This window comes from Acomys minous, assembly GCF_964271855.1.
Source record: "Acomys minous genome assembly, chromosome: 2".
NCBI classification, from domain to species: domain Eukaryota; kingdom Metazoa; phylum Chordata; class Mammalia; order Rodentia; family Muridae; genus Acomys; species Acomys minous.
The window spans coordinates 47,714,282-47,729,260 of record NC_140484.1 but is presented as its reverse complement, the minus strand read 5'-3'; the positions used below and the strand labels follow the sequence as shown (position 1 = coordinate 47,729,260).

Sequence of the window (14,979 nt, the reverse complement as noted above, 5' to 3'; positions counted from 1 at the left end):
GCCTCTGTAAATTGGCTGGCGAGCTATTAGGAATGATAACAGTATCAGCTGGGCCTGGTGGTGCACACACATCTTTAGTTCCAGCATTAGGGAGGCAGAGGCTAGTGGATCACTGAGTTTGAGGCCAGCCTGGTGTACGGAGTTGAGTCCAGGATAGCCAAGGCTACACAGAGAGACTCTGTTCTCAAGAAACAAACAGACCAAAAAAAAAAAAAAAGAATGTCAACTTCATATGCACATATGCACGTGCATTCTTGTTAACTACATATATACATATGCTCAAAAAATAATCAAATAAAGATATGTTAAGCCTATAAATAAAAATTATAAAAATGTTCTTTTGACTTTAGTGCCTCACAATAAAGATACCTATAGCTTTTTTTCTTTGTTGATTTAAATTAGTCCACATAGAAAAGGAAAGAATAGGAGCTGAAGAGATGGCTCAGAGGTTAAGAGCACTGGCTGCTCTTCCAAAGGTCCTGAGTTCAATTCCCAGCAACCACATGGTAGCTCATAACCATCTATAATGAGATCTGGTGTCATCTGGCGTGCAGGTGTACATGAAGGCAGAACACTGTATACATAGTAAATCTTTAAAAAAGAAATAGTAGGAAAAAAGAAAGCATAGTGAGGAAAACCTTTTTAAAAGACCAGTGAAGAGAGGCCAGTCCTCCCATACACATGCTTCTAAGCCTCAGTTGAAAGTGTAGTTGGAGCCAAGAAGTGGTGGCGCACCTTTAATCCCAGCAGTTAGGCAGAGGCAGGCAGATCTCTTGAGTTGAAGGCCAGCCTGGTCTACACAGAGTGAGTCCAGGACAGCTAGAGCTACACAGAAACCTCGTTTTGGGGGTAAAAAAAAAAGATAGCGAAGTGGGAGTTGAGGGTAGATGCAGCTCAGTAGTAGAATACTTGCTAGCATGGATGAGGCCCTAGCTTTGACCCTTGGTACAGCAAAAAATGGTATGCACCTATGGTGTGAAGACCTCAGCTGCTTTACCTTGGGTTATCAGAGCCAATCTGGACAACAGAAAAATCATTAAAATTAAAATGCTTCGGTTGGTACATGGATAGACAGTCTTCCTGTGATTCAGAGGTCTAGAAACAGACACAGTTCCACATGAAAATGTGTTCTCAGTGGTGGCATTCCAATTAAGTGTGACATCATTGAGACTGGCATGATTGCAGCCATATTGGAAAGATGAGTTTGAGTCTATTATATAAAGAACTAGGAAAAGCTTACAAATTTCTTAATAATTTTGGAGTGGGAAGATCATTTTTAGTAGCGTTTTTTTTTTTGTTTTTGTTTTTGTTTTTTTAAATTGAAGTTTGGGCTTCACCTATACTATTAGGCAAATATTCTACCCCTATCCCCCGTCTTGAAAGATCCTGTCTTGAAAAGATAAGCTGGAGGTGACTGAGGAAGGCACCCATTGTGGACCTCTGGCCTCTACATGCAAATGTACATGTTCAGCAAATATAGAAGCAAAAGATTGTTAAATTCAGCTCTGGAAAAAAAAATTCAGCTCTGTGAAACATTAAGAGTTGCTTAGGAGCGAAACAAAAAGATCATTTGCTAAGTTAGAAGTGGTAATCTAGATAAAATAGTTTATCTTAGATACTCTGTCTCCTCTATATAAAACATTTCTCCAAAAAAGAACATCAAATTCTTGTCCCCAGATTGGCAAAAGATGGCTAATAGGCTTCATTTACAATAAGAGAAATCTAAGGGCCGGGCGTGGTGGCGCATGCCTTTAATCCCAGCACTTGGGAGGCAGAGGCAAGTGGATCGCTGTGAGTTCGAGGCCAGCCTAGTCTACAAAGTGAGTCTAGGACAGCCAAAGCTATCACAGAGAAACCTTGTCTCGAAAAACCAAAAAAAAAAAAAAAAAAAAGAGAGAGAGAGAGAGAGAAATCTATAAATCAAAAGTAAATGAGCTAGGTGTGGCATAAGGATGGAGAGAGTGAGATCAGGCTGGGCTCCACAGCAACACTTTGTCCCTGGCTTGCCCAAGTTCTTCCCAAAAGAAACAGCAGTAGGAAGTAAACATGCTCTCACACTCCTTAGAGACTTATCACCAAGCTGGCTTTTGTGATTCTCCTACAGCTTCTCCATGACCTTCATGTGCATAAAGTGAGGGAAATGCAGACTTACTCCTTACTGATATACCTGCCCAAATACAGTCTTGATAGAGCTGTAGCATGTACTGCTAAGTTAAAAGGCAAGGTGTAGCATACTGAATGAATGATAAGCAATTTCAGATTTGTGTTTGCTGGTAATACAAGTCTTATTTCCCTAATAAAAACATTAGTATGCTGATTACTAATTTGGGGGATAGGTCAGAAGAGGTGTAAGGTAAGAGACGTCATGGATGCTTGAAAAATATTGGTGCTGGGGATTTAACTGGGACTTCATGTTGTAGGTAAATGTTCTACCATTGTGCTTTATTTCACAGCCTGAAATTCAAAATTTAAGTTTGATTAATGAAAATAAGATATCTAGAATCAAAGTAAAAATAGAAAACATTAGTCTCAAACAGTTTTTAAAATCTGACTTTTCAGAGTCTAAATACCAAGAGGGAACAGAAAGGTTTCAACTGAGGACTATGATTCAAGGATTTCTGCCCTTCTGTGGCATAGAAAGAGCATTCCTCTTGGGTGCTGGTCCATGGTGTATTTTCTCATGTTTTACTCCTTGTTCCAGGTTTATGGCCACTGCGATCGGACCCAAGTCGGGAGACTGATGACACGCTAGTACTGTCTTTTGTGGGCCAGACAAGGTAAGGGAGGATCTGGTGCTGCTGTTCTTATGGGATGTAGGTGCAAGGTTGGGATGCTGGTCCCAGGCTGACTGGAGCCTTGGCTTTTGTTGCAGAGTTCTCATGCTAAATGGAGAGGAAGTGGAAGAAACGGAACTGATGGGCTTTGTGGATGATCAGCAGACCTTTTTCTGTGGCAATGTGGCTCATCAGCAGCTTATCCAGGTAAAGGCTTAGAGGGCACAAATGACTATGACTTTGATTTGACCCAGAATGCGGGAGAGGCTGCTACTGGATTTTAAATGAATCCATTTTTATGAAACAAAAAACAATGTAGGTGGGGAAAAAACTCTAAAAAAATTCCTCAATTCTTCTTATGCAGAGGTAACCATTTTAAGTAGATCATTTTAGCTTTATTTTCTCTCATCAGCACCTGGATATCAATTTACATCTTCTATAGACTAGTATTATGATACATTGATTTTGTTTCTTGGTAGCACTAAGATATCATGTCTTGTTTGTTTGGTTTTGGTTTTTTGTTTTGTTTTTCGGGACAGGGTTTCTCTGTATAGCCTTGGCTGTCCTGGACTCACTTTGTAGACCAGGCTGGCCTCGAACTCATATCTATCCATCTGCCTCTGCCTCCTGAGTGCTGGGATTAAAGGTGTGTGTCATCACACACGGCCCCTGTATCATGTCTTTTGAGACACTGTTTTCTCCCCTTGATTGTAACACTAGACACAAAAATATTTGTGTGTGTGTGTTTGTTTGAGACAGAGTCTCTTCGTAGCACCGGCTATCCTGGAACTCACTATGTAGACCAAACAGGCCTCTGACTCTCAAGTTCTGGGATTCAAGGCATGTGCGTGCCATCACGCCCTACATAAGAATATTTGAAAAGAATTTGGGAAATAGCAAAACACAACAAATGACAAAAACAATTTGGTCATTTATTAACACCCATATGACTAATGGCATGCGCTTGCATTTATTAATTGTGCAAAGCACTTGCTCTGTGCTGGTCCTTGCTTCACATAGGTCTTCAGAAGGAGGCAAATGACCTTCGCTCTCTTGTTTTCAATGAGAATTTGCAAGGCACCTTCCCAACACTCATTCATCTTTTAAGTTTGGGGTGATCCGATGCCCTTCCAAATTTTGTACTCTCTCTCTGCCATTCTCCAGGGTCTTCCCAGTGGTGGTCAGGATATTTGACTACCTTAGTATTGAATAGCAGTTTGTCTTTACCCACTGGTCTTCCTTTAGCCAGTATAGCTGGCAGTAGTAGATTGGTAAAAATCCAGAGTAGAAGTTCTATAGGATTGTGTGCCAGATGTGAGAGGAGCCCAGAAATGAGTGCTTGTTTTGTTGGTGTTATCTGAATATTGGTGTGAAGATACCCCAACTCACCTATCACAAAAGCTTTCATTTCTAGTTATGATGGATAAGATGAATTAATAATAATAATAATGATGATGATGATGATGATAATGTCATTCTGCTTTTTGTTTCAGTAGTAAAATAAATTTGTCGAACATTTTAGGGATTAGGGTTTAGCTCAGTGGTAGAATGTGTTCTTAAGCATGCACAAGATCCAAGCATCACAACAAATATTACATAGTATAGCTTTACAGCCATTGAGAAGGAGCTTTAAATAATTTTAATGACTCATGTCTAGTAAAAAGCATGTATATATTAGAGACTGATTTTAGGGTTAAGAAAAACTGAGCCTAGTGGTCTCTGCATCTGAGCCCATTGATACCTTTCTAAGGGTAGCAGTTGCCATTGCCCCAGCAAGCTTCTGAAGTGTACACACACACACACACACACACACACACACACACACACACAGTGCATATAAGTATATTAAGTAGCTTTAGGCCCATTTCCTTCAATAAAAGCGATGTCTATTATAGTTTTGAGAGACTTTGGGGAAAAGTACATGGATTTGGTTCTCCATGTTCATGAGTCATATCCATGTATTTAACTATAGATTGAACAAAAACAACTGAATTGTGTTTCTACTAAAAACATAAATTGAGGGGTAATGGTATCATAATTCCTAAGCAATGTAGTATAGCAGCTATTTATATAGCATTTACATTGTCTTAGGTCTTACAAAGTAATCTAGAGTTCTGGGGACATTGTTCAGTGGCAGAACAGTTAAGGCCCTGGGTTTAATTCTCAGCTCCAGAATAAGTAATCCAGAGATGATTTATAGGATATAGAAAGATATCTGTAGGTTATGTATAAATGCTGTTCTGTTATGTGAGGGATTTGGGCATCTGTAGATTTTGGTATCCTTGAGGGTCCTGGAACCAGTGGCTTGACTGTATGGTAGAAGAATTGTAGTTTATTAGTATCCTAACTGAGGGGCAGCACTGACCCCTTTTGCACTTTGAAAAGAAAGATCCTTGCAGATTTTTAGAGATACCTATTTTCTCTCTCTCTCTCTCTCTCTCTCTCTCTCTCTAGATCACTTCAGCATCTGTGAGGTTGGTCTCTCAAGAGCCTAAAGCTTTGGTCAGTGAGTGGAAGGAACCTCAGGGCAAGAACATCAGTGTGGCCTCTTGTAACAGCAGCCAGGTGGTTGTTGCTGTGGGAAGGGCACTATACTATCTTCAGATCCATCCTCAGGAGCTCCGGCAAATCAGGTGCATGAATGTCTATGTCTTCTTAGTATCCTCTCTGTCCTTTGGGGCATCTTTGGTCCCTGAATTCCCTCTCCTGCCATATTCATTTCTCTTTGTTCAGCCACACAGAGATGGAACATGAAGTGGCTTGCTTGGATATCACCCCATTAGGGGACACCAATGGCCTGTCCCCACTTTGTGCAATTGGCCTCTGGACAGACATCTCTGCCCGTATCTTGAAGCTCCCATCCTTTGAACTACTGCATAAGGAGATGCTGGGTGGAGGTATGTGCTATTGATACTTCGGGATAGGATCCCAGTCAGAGTGTGGAAGAAGAATCTAAAATCCCTCTTTCCAACAGAGATCATTCCTCGATCTATCCTGATGACCACTTTTGAGAGTAGCCACTACCTCCTTTGTGCCTTGGGAGATGGGGCTCTTTTCTACTTTGGACTCAACATCGAGACAGGTGAGGAAAACACTTGAGTAAGTGTTCTTTCAGAAATAAGGGATGTTGGTGGCTCAGTGTTCTTTGGCAGCTATTGTCCTGTTTTCCTTCTTCTCATCCCATACTTTCTACAGGCTTACTGACTGACCGTAAAAAGGTGACTTTGGGCACCCAGCCCACAGTGTTGAGGACATTCCGTTCTCTTTCTACCACCAACGTTTTTGCTTGCTCTGACCGGCCCACTGTCATCTATAGCAGCAACCACAAGTTGGTCTTCTCCAATGTCAACCTCAAGGAGGTGAACTATATGTGTCCTCTCAACTCAGATGGGTATCCTGATAGGTGAGTCTGCTTTCTTTCTTAAGCAGGAGACACTGACTGAGGTCATCATGTTGCTTCTCTCAACCTCCTCAACCCACCCACCAACCCCGGACTAGGTTTTACCCTAGTGTCAAAGTCAGTAAGTTACTGTGATAAGAAATGTGGCACAGGGGTTTTAAAAACATCTAGAAGCATTTGCAAGACTCTCTCTCTCTATATGAATGAGGTAGTATAATAGGTAGTATAATTCTGAAAAGAATGGTATAGGATTTTTGAGTCCTCAGATTCTGGGGTTAGTAGGCTGTAGAATCTGCATATTTCGAGAATTTTTCAGTTGACTCAAATGATTGGTCAGTTTAGATAGGGTCTTTCTCTCCCCCCCCCCCCCCAGGAGAACGTGGGGTGTGAAAAGGTTTAACTCTGTGTCCTTGGCTGGCAGGGAACTCATAGAGATCCACCTGCCTCTATTGCCTGAATGCTGGGATTAAAGGTGTTTGCCACCACAGCTGGCATTTTAATTTAGAACCCCAAATTTATTGATTGCTATGTACTCCCCTAGTTCCACTCAGCAGCTCTAGTGGAAGGTACTTGACAGAAATGCATTGCTAAAAATACTGAGGGGTTAGGCCAGCCAACAAGCCCTTGGTGTATGAGATTTTCTTTACTACCAGAGTTGGGATTTTGCCAAGGTGCAAAAACTGTTAGTCCTACCCAGGCACACCAGTTACATACATCTATCTCATTGGTGGACCCAGGCATCAGAATTAGGTCTTCTCAAATGAATTTTGACATGAGTCAGGGTTAAAGCCCTGCTTTGGAGCAAGCAAGCTGTTGTAATTCTGTCAGGAGAATCCTTCCTTTTTAAGTCACTCTAAACTGCAACTCTTCTTTCCAGTCTGGCATTGGCCAATAACAGCACCCTCACCATTGGCACCATCGATGAGATCCAGAAACTCCATATTCGCACAGTTCCACTCTACGAATCTCCCAGGTGCGTGCTGATCAGGGGAGTTGCAGAGGGAGCTGGGTGACATTGCCTCAGACCTTTCGGAGTGGCACTGTTGTTCCAAATTTGTTCTGCAGGAAGATCTGCTACCAGGAAGTGTCTCAGTGCTTTGGGGTCCTTTCCAGCCGCATCGAAGTCCAAGATACTAGTGGAGGCACAACCGCTTTGAGGCCCAGCGCCAGCACCCAGGTGAGCACAGTGGACTAAGGGTGGCGGTAAGGATGGGCAAGCTTTTTTCAAAGGGTGATACAGGAAATAATCTTGCTTTGCAGGCTATATGGACTCTGTCCCAACTATCCACCTTTGTCATTGTAGCCCCAAAGGCAGTGTGTTCAACTGAGTTGCAGTAAAACTTTACATAGATAGATGAACATGTAATTCAGTGGTAGAATGCTTGACTACATGGTATAGATACTGGCCTCCATGTCTAGCGCCACAAACACAGCTTAAAACAGTCCTCATCCCAAACTTGACAGCTGTTACTTGATGACATTAGCAACCTCAGCAATTTCTTTTTATCAGCTTGAATGCTCTGTACACTGTGAGTAGTTAAGGGCAGAGTGATAACCAACAATTTTGAAACTCAGTAGAATTGGTTTTGAGGTTTATTGTTAATCATGTAACCTTAGTTCAGCAAAACTAGCCTTGAAGTTTTCTTTTTGTGTGAACCAAGGGTTATAAGATAGCCTTAAGAGTTACATAATTAAATCCGTGGAAATAGGGAATGGATCATTTTCTTCCATCTGTACACATTGCCTCCCTTAATCTAGAGAACAGAGATCTTCACTCTAATTATGTGTATGAGTGTTTGCCTGAACATAGGGTGTGTGCCTGGTCCCTGAGAAGGCCAGGCGAAAATGTCAGATCCCCTGGAACTGGAGTTGTAGGTGCTTATGAGCCCCCGTGTGGTGCTAGATCCTCTGTAAGAACAGCAGTGCTCTTAACCACTGAGTCATCTCTTTAGCCTCTTCACTCCATTTTTATTTGAAGTGACTCTTCTGTTGCTGGTGGAGTCTGTTACCACATAGGTTACTTGAGTTTCTCTTTTTAGTTTTGTTTGATTGACTGACAGCATTGCTATTGGATTGCCTTCCATGATCCTTTGATTTTGGGCCAACGGGTCATTTGCATGTGTGACCTGGCTCTTTGTCCCAACATATTTTCTGAAACATTATTCATCAGGCTCTGTTGCTTTGCCAGCATCAGCTTTCTTCTTGACACCCAGCCTTGTGCACCTCCAGTCCCTGTTCTGCTTTAAGAGGAACGGCATGCCTTTTCTCTGTCGGCAGGCCCTGTCCAGCAGCGTCAGCTCCAGCAAGCTGTTCTCCAGCAGTACTGCTCCTCACGAGACCTCCTTCGGAGAAGAGGTGGAGGTGCACAACCTCCTCATCATTGACCAGCACACCTTTGAAGGTGCAGACAAGCTTTTCTGTCCTTTCACCTACGTCCTCTTTACTGGGGTTCAGAATGTTCTGGAACCTGACAGGGTGGTAAGCTCTCCTAAGAAGAAAAGCAAGGTTGTGGGTAGGACAGAGAAAAAACCACTGACACGTATTAGTTGCAGTAAAGCAGGAGCATTGTGCATCCTCTCATTGGCACAGGCTGGTGGGGATGGACAGTCTGAAGAGTCAGAGGCAGCAAGTGGCTCATGTTCTTAAACTACCTAAGCCACAGCCTCATAGAAGCCTGTGATTGTGGAGGGGAGAAGAAGCAAGTATCGTTAGTCAGTCTCCTCTTTCCTCTTCTAGTGCTTCATGCCCATCAGTTTCTGCAAAACGAATATGCCCTCAGCCTGGTCTCCTGCAAGTTGGGTAAAGACCCCAACACATACTTCATTGTGGGCACAGCCATGGTATATCCTGAAGAGGCAGAGCCCAAGCAGGGTCGGATTGTGGTCTTCCAGTATTCCGATGGTGAGTAGACAGTCTTCTGGATTTTGAGGGGTATGAAATCCTGGGAAAGCAGGTAGCCTCTTCAGATTTCAGATTCTAAACAAAATGACTTGGAGTGGGAGGCAGACCTTGGTACCTACTAGAGACACTCCCATTGCCTTAGGACTTGTTCTTTTAAGCAGTGTTTCATCTCAGTATATGCTGTCTCTCTGTTTTTCTTTTTAAAAAAGAAACCTTTATTTTTCTCTCTACCATTACATCTTAACTGTAGTTTACTGTCTCTCTGTTCCTCCCAGTCTCTCTTGGTTTCTCAAGTGAGAGGTTTGGGGGCTGCTTGTAAGGCAACCAGCGTATGTACTTGACTAGGTAAAATGTGGGTTTATAAAAAAAGTCTCAAGAGCATCTCCCCTTCTCTCCCCCAGGAAAACTACAGACCGTGGCTGAAAAGGAGGTGAAAGGGGCTGTGTACTCTATGGTGGAGTTCAATGGGAAGCTGCTTGCCAGCATCAATAGCACGGTGAGGCCCATGGCATATGGTCGGGTACTTTGGCCTGTAGAATGTCTCTCCCTTAATGCTGCTCCAGGTTTCAGGTATACTTTAGCGACAACAGAATAGTGGGAGTAGAGCATGGACTGTAAGCTGGAGATTGGGAAGTGAAGTTGAACTGGCCTTTAGATGGATTGGTTATGGTAACCTACATGGTTTGGTTTGGTTTTGGATTTGATTACCTATAAACAAAGGCAGGGTCTTTATGTAGAGTAGGCTGGACTTGGACTCACAGAGATACACCTGCCTCTGCTTCCTGAGTGCTGGGATCAAAGGCTTGTGCCACCATGCCCAACCTTCCTAAAGATTCTTAAGAATGCAAATGTGGGGGGCTAGGGCTCTTTGAAAAGCCCTTAAGAGATTGTGCCTTATACATTCTGCCAAGGAGTCTGTAGATGTGCAGAAGCTGTGGTGGGATTATCTGGGCCCTGAAGGATCTGCTAGGAAGGGCTGTCAGCTCAGATAAGCTAAGTCTGTCCTTTGGAGCCTGGGCCATGCTGACTACTACTTATGGAAAACCAGTGGTTTTGTTGGGTCCACTATTTTGCTCATTGGATTCATACAAAAAAATTTCAGGAGTGAACAGTTTGAGAAGGGTTCAGAAAAAGGCAGATTGTTGATAGGTAAGTTTTTTCCCTTTCCAATTAGGAAATTGGATTTTTCTCTTTAGGGCTATTTCTTCAGCTTATTTACCAGACCTTACCCATAAAAAGACAGGTGTTTGTTTGTTGTTTGTTGTTTTTTGAGACAGGGTTTCTCTGTGTGATATCATGGCTATCCCAGACTCTCTTGCCTCGAACTCACAACAATCTGCCTGTTCTGCCTCCCAAGTGCTAGGATTAAAGGCATGTGCCACCACGCCTGGCCAAGAAAAAAATGGTATTTATAGTGTTACATTTACACTATTGTTCCCTTTACTTGGATTCCTTTTTTTTTTTTTTTTTAATTCTATTCCTGATTTTATACACTCACTTTATTCTCCTATTTCAACAGTATGTAATACTGAAATAACTGTTCACTCTAATACCATATAGACCATTTCCCAACCCACCCTGCTCTGTAGGGAGTGGAGGATTGAATGGGGTACAGTCATTCCCAAAGGCTAGCGTCCCCGCCCCCCCCCACTCCACCCCCGCCTCACACACTGTGACTTTCCAGGTGAGGCTTTATGAGTGGACCACAGAAAAGGAGCTCCGCACTGAGTGTAATCACTACAACAACATCATGGCCCTTTACCTGAAGACCAAGGGCGACTTCATCCTGGTGGGCGACCTCATGCGCTCAGTGCTGCTACTTGCCTACAAGCCCATGGAAGGAAACTTCGAAGAGGTAGTGCTGCAGACTTGTAGCATAAAGTGTTGAGTGGCAAAGAATAGATAATCAAGCTAATGGGGAGGGACCTCCCTGAGTCACGTTCAGTGTCCGTTAAGGTTTTTAGAGATTCCCCTATCACCTTTCCCATCTTGAAATCAAATAGGCTCTGTCTCTGGGAGTTTACAACCACATGGCCTCTGTTGACTAGCTTTAGGGTGGGTGGGTGGGTGGCACTGAGAGATAATCTCTAAGGTGGCTGTTACTATACACAGTATAGTATAGTGGCTGTATCTTCTGCAAGTAGGGCCTTGGCTTCTGACAAAAAGCTTGATGAATCTCAGAACTGGGTTTCAGGTGCAATGCAGACTATACTTGTTCCTTGTCTATTTTCAGATTGCTCGAGACTTTAATCCCAACTGGATGAGTGCAGTGGAGATCTTGGATGATGATAATTTTCTGGGAGCTGAAAATGCCTTTAACTTGTTTGTGTGTCAGAAGGACAGGTGAGTGGTCTTTGCAGGAACATGGCTAGGGCTGGGCCTTTGGGTCTGTGGAGTTGATACTCACGTTGGGTCATGTATGGGGCTTAAATAGGATGTGCCCCTTGATGGGTAGAATATTCTTTGTAAGACTCAGGCCTCCAGATGGTCTTCCCAGGATACTTAGCACATGGTGTCTTGTCAAATGTGGTCCGGTGTTGAGGCCTCCTGAGGGAGATGGGTTCAGAAAGTGACATCTCATGTCTTTCAGTGCTGCCACCACTGATGAGGAGCGGCAGCATCTGCAGGAGGTTGGTCTCTTCCATCTGGGCGAGTTTGTCAATGTGTTCTGCCATGGCTCCCTAGTTATGCAGAATCTGGGAGAGACTTCTACCCCTACCCAGGGTTCGGTGCTCTTTGGCACAGTCAATGGCATGATAGGTAAGGTCACTCCTGCAGGACATGCTCAGCTGCAGCAGCGCTCGCCCCTGGCTTGCCTGCAGTCTGACGTGCTCTGTAGCTCACTCACTGTCCCCTGTCTTCTTTAGGGCTGGTGACCTCACTGTCAGAGAGCTGGTATAACCTCCTGTTGGACATGCAGAACCGACTCAATAAGGTCATCAAAAGTGTGGGCAAGATCGAGCACTCCTTATATCCTTCCTTCCCAGAGCACCTGCCTGCTGGGAAGCTCATACTAGGACATGCTGTTTCTGGAAATGCTTTACTAGGCTGTTGTACAGAACAGGGCTGGTTTTTTATTTTTAACTTAAGGTATTTATGTGTGTGTGCATAAGGAGGGCAGAAGTCAGTCTTAGGTATCATTCCTCAGGAGGTGTCGGCCAAGGTTTTTTTGTTTGTTGGTTTTTGTTTTTTGAGACAGGGTTTCTCTGTGTGGCCTTTGCTGTCCTGGACTCATTTTGTAGACCAGGCTGGCCTCGAACTCACAGTGATCCGCCAGCCTCTGCCTCCCGAGTGCTGGGATTACAGGCGTGTGCTACCACACCTGGCCTGAACATGCTTTTTGAGACATTATCTCTTATTGGAACCTGGAGCCCACTGTGTAGACTAAACTGGTTAGCCAGTAGAGTAAGCCCAGTGGTCCTCCTGTCTTTGCCTCCCCAGTGCTGGGATTATAAGCACATTCCCCATGTTCTGATTTTTACATGGGTGTTGGGGTCAAACTGAGGTCCTCATGCTTGTGCAGCAAGCACCTCACAGACTAAGTTGTTTCCTCAGCCTGTCTTGGAAGTTTTTGTGTGTAAAAATCTTCAGGCATGCCTTTAATCCCAGCACTCGGGAGCCAGAAGCAGGTGGATCGCTGTGAGTTCGAGGCCACCCTGGTCTACAAAGTTAGTCCAGGACAGCCAAGGCTACACAGAGAAACCCTGTCTTTAAAAAAAAAAACAAAACCCAAAACAACAACAACAACAACAACAAAAAACCTAAAGGATGAGCCATCCAGAGATGCTAGATTCTGTTCCTGTATAGGAGCTGTTCAAGTTCTCCCAGAGAAGACATGGAAAACCTCCTGCCTAGGTGACTGGTCCAGGAAGGTCCTGTCTGGTTGTTTTGCTCACTTGCAGGACTTTGAGTAGCCTGCTGTTGTCCCTAAGCATTAGTTTGTTCAGGGCTCTTGAGGGTAAACTTGGATGGGTGATAGGACATTAAATTCATCTGGAGCGCTTTATGAGCCCTTCCATATTTGTCTGGGCTTTACCGTAACTATTTAAACATTACCCTAATTGGTAATCATTGAATTAAGCAATACTTTTACATTTCTTTCAATTCCAAAACTGCCCAAAAGTAGTATGAGTTTTAGTAGAAACAGAGATTGTTTCCTAGTTTACTTCTGTCTCCCTCTTGCTCAGAGGTGGGGGTGAGTGAAAGTAGACTTGTTTACAGATAAGCTGTGTTCTTTAACTCACCTGTCCACCTGGAGATCCTTTCACACTGAACGAAAGACAGAACCAGCCACAGGCTTCATTGATGGTGACCTGATTGAAAGTTTCCTAGATATCAGTCGCCCCAAGATGCAGGAAGTTGTGGCAAACCTGCAGGTGAGTTTGCTATGTTCATGCCAGGCCTTAAAACGTGTTGTTCCTAAAAAAAAAAAAAAAAAAAAAAAAAAAAAAACATAGCCGGGTGTGGTGGCGCACGCCTTTAATCCCAGCACTTGGGAGGCAGAGGCTGGTGGATCGCTGTGAGTTCGAGGCCAGCCTGGTCTACGAAGTGAGTCCAGGACAGCCAAGGCTACACAGAGAGACCCTGTCTCGAAAAACCAAAAAAAAAAAAAAACAAAAAACGTGTTGTTCCTGGAGACTGATGACTCCAGGTTTTTCTCCTAGAATTCATGGGGTCGGTGGGCCTGCATAGTGCTCATCACCTAAAGAGGAATCTAAGGGAAAGGTGGTGTGGTTGAGGCTTGTGGGTACTTCTAGGATATCTCTGTGTTGGGAACTCTTTCCAAGTTAGTCTCTTTACTTTTGCAAGAGGCCTGGGCTCTCTGGCAAGACCAGAAGGTAGAAGGTGGAGTTAGGTTCCTATGGCAAGTAAGCTTTCCTAATACTGGAGTTCAGGACTGCTCAGTGGGCAGGCTAGGGATCAGGGCAGGGTAGGGCTAGGGCCACATTTTTGGTGAGACCCTTTTCCTTACTGCAACAGTGGTGCCCAGTGGGCATCTCAGCCTGCTGGAATGAGAGTGCCTTCTTGTCTACATGGCCCTTCTTGTCTCGTTTCAGTATGATGACGGCAGTGGTATGAAGAGGGAGGCAACTGCAGACGACCTCATCAAAGTTGTGGAGGAGCTAACTCGGATCCATTAGCCAAGGACAGGAGCTCTTTCCTGACCCTCCCTAAAGGCACTGCCCTCCTGACCTCCCCTCCCTTACCCATCCTCTTTTCTTGGCATGGGAAACTTCCCTAAGCCGCTTGCCCCTAGAACCACAGCTGACATGTGTGGAAACAGGGCTTTTTATAACTAAAACCAGTTCACTAGAGTCCTAGGAATGGGCTGAAAGTGGAATATTTTCTCCCTGGATTTTTACCAGCCATCACCTTGGATCACCAAGCCTTGAATGGTGTTACTAATTGGTTCCTTCCGGGGAGGACTTTTGCCACTCTTCAGCCAAGAAGCAGCGTGTGTGTGTGTGTGTGTGTGTGTGTGTGTGTGTGTGTGTGTGTGTGTGTGTGTGTGTGTGTGTGTGTGTGTGTGTGTGAGAGAGAGAGAGAGAGAGCGAGAGAGAGAGAGAGAGCGAGAGAGCGCTATCACATACTCATGCTTTGTCCTCTACTGTCTTATGTAGGTTGTGGGTGTGGGGAGGTCGAGTTAGGGGGAAGAGGGTTGAAGGGTTTCATTGTCTTGAAGTGAGAGCTTCCTTTTACTTTCTTCTCTTGCCTCTGAGAACATCAGCCTGGAGGCCTGTCAGGCCATGGGCTGCCTGAGTGGAAACCTGGGATGGTGGACAATTCCCAAGCCACAGCCCTTTTGTCTCGGGGAACTCCTTTCTTCACAGAGAAGGAGGTAGGGGGCTGTGAATTGGTTGTTGGTTTCTGAATTTTACCAAATAAAGTAGAATCTAAGAAGAA

The 14,979-nt window shown here is 44.2% G+C and overlaps 1 protein-coding gene across 4 annotated transcripts in view; it reads left to right on the top strand.

Moving 5' to 3' along the window:
* DDB1 (damage specific DNA binding protein 1) overlaps positions 1-14,979 on the top strand; it is a 26,158-nt gene extending 11,179 nt beyond the window's left edge. For all 4 annotated transcript variants that reach the window (XM_084772041.1, XM_084772042.1, XM_084772043.1 and 1 more), the window contains 17 exons: positions 2,702-2,777; positions 2,873-2,981; positions 5,229-5,407; positions 5,508-5,671; positions 5,749-5,856; positions 5,970-6,177; positions 7,052-7,147; positions 7,240-7,351; positions 8,452-8,575; positions 8,911-9,075; positions 9,477-9,571; positions 10,760-10,930; positions 11,309-11,418; positions 11,666-11,835; positions 11,943-12,045; positions 13,328-13,451; positions 14,133-14,979. In XM_084772041.1, coding sequence (XP_084628167.1) covers positions 2,702-2,777; positions 2,873-2,981; positions 5,229-5,407; positions 5,508-5,671; positions 5,749-5,856; positions 5,970-6,177; positions 7,052-7,147; positions 7,240-7,351; positions 8,452-8,575; positions 8,911-9,075; positions 9,477-9,571; positions 10,760-10,930; positions 11,309-11,418; positions 11,666-11,835; positions 11,943-12,045; positions 13,328-13,451; positions 14,133-14,216 — 2,198 coding nt within the window. In that variant the 3' untranslated portion in view covers positions 14,217-14,979. The remainder of the gene's footprint in view (positions 1-2,701; positions 2,778-2,872; positions 2,982-5,228; positions 5,408-5,507; positions 5,672-5,748; positions 5,857-5,969; positions 6,178-7,051; positions 7,148-7,239; positions 7,352-8,451; positions 8,576-8,910; positions 9,076-9,476; positions 9,572-10,759; positions 10,931-11,308; positions 11,419-11,665; positions 11,836-11,942; positions 12,046-13,327; positions 13,452-14,132) is intronic.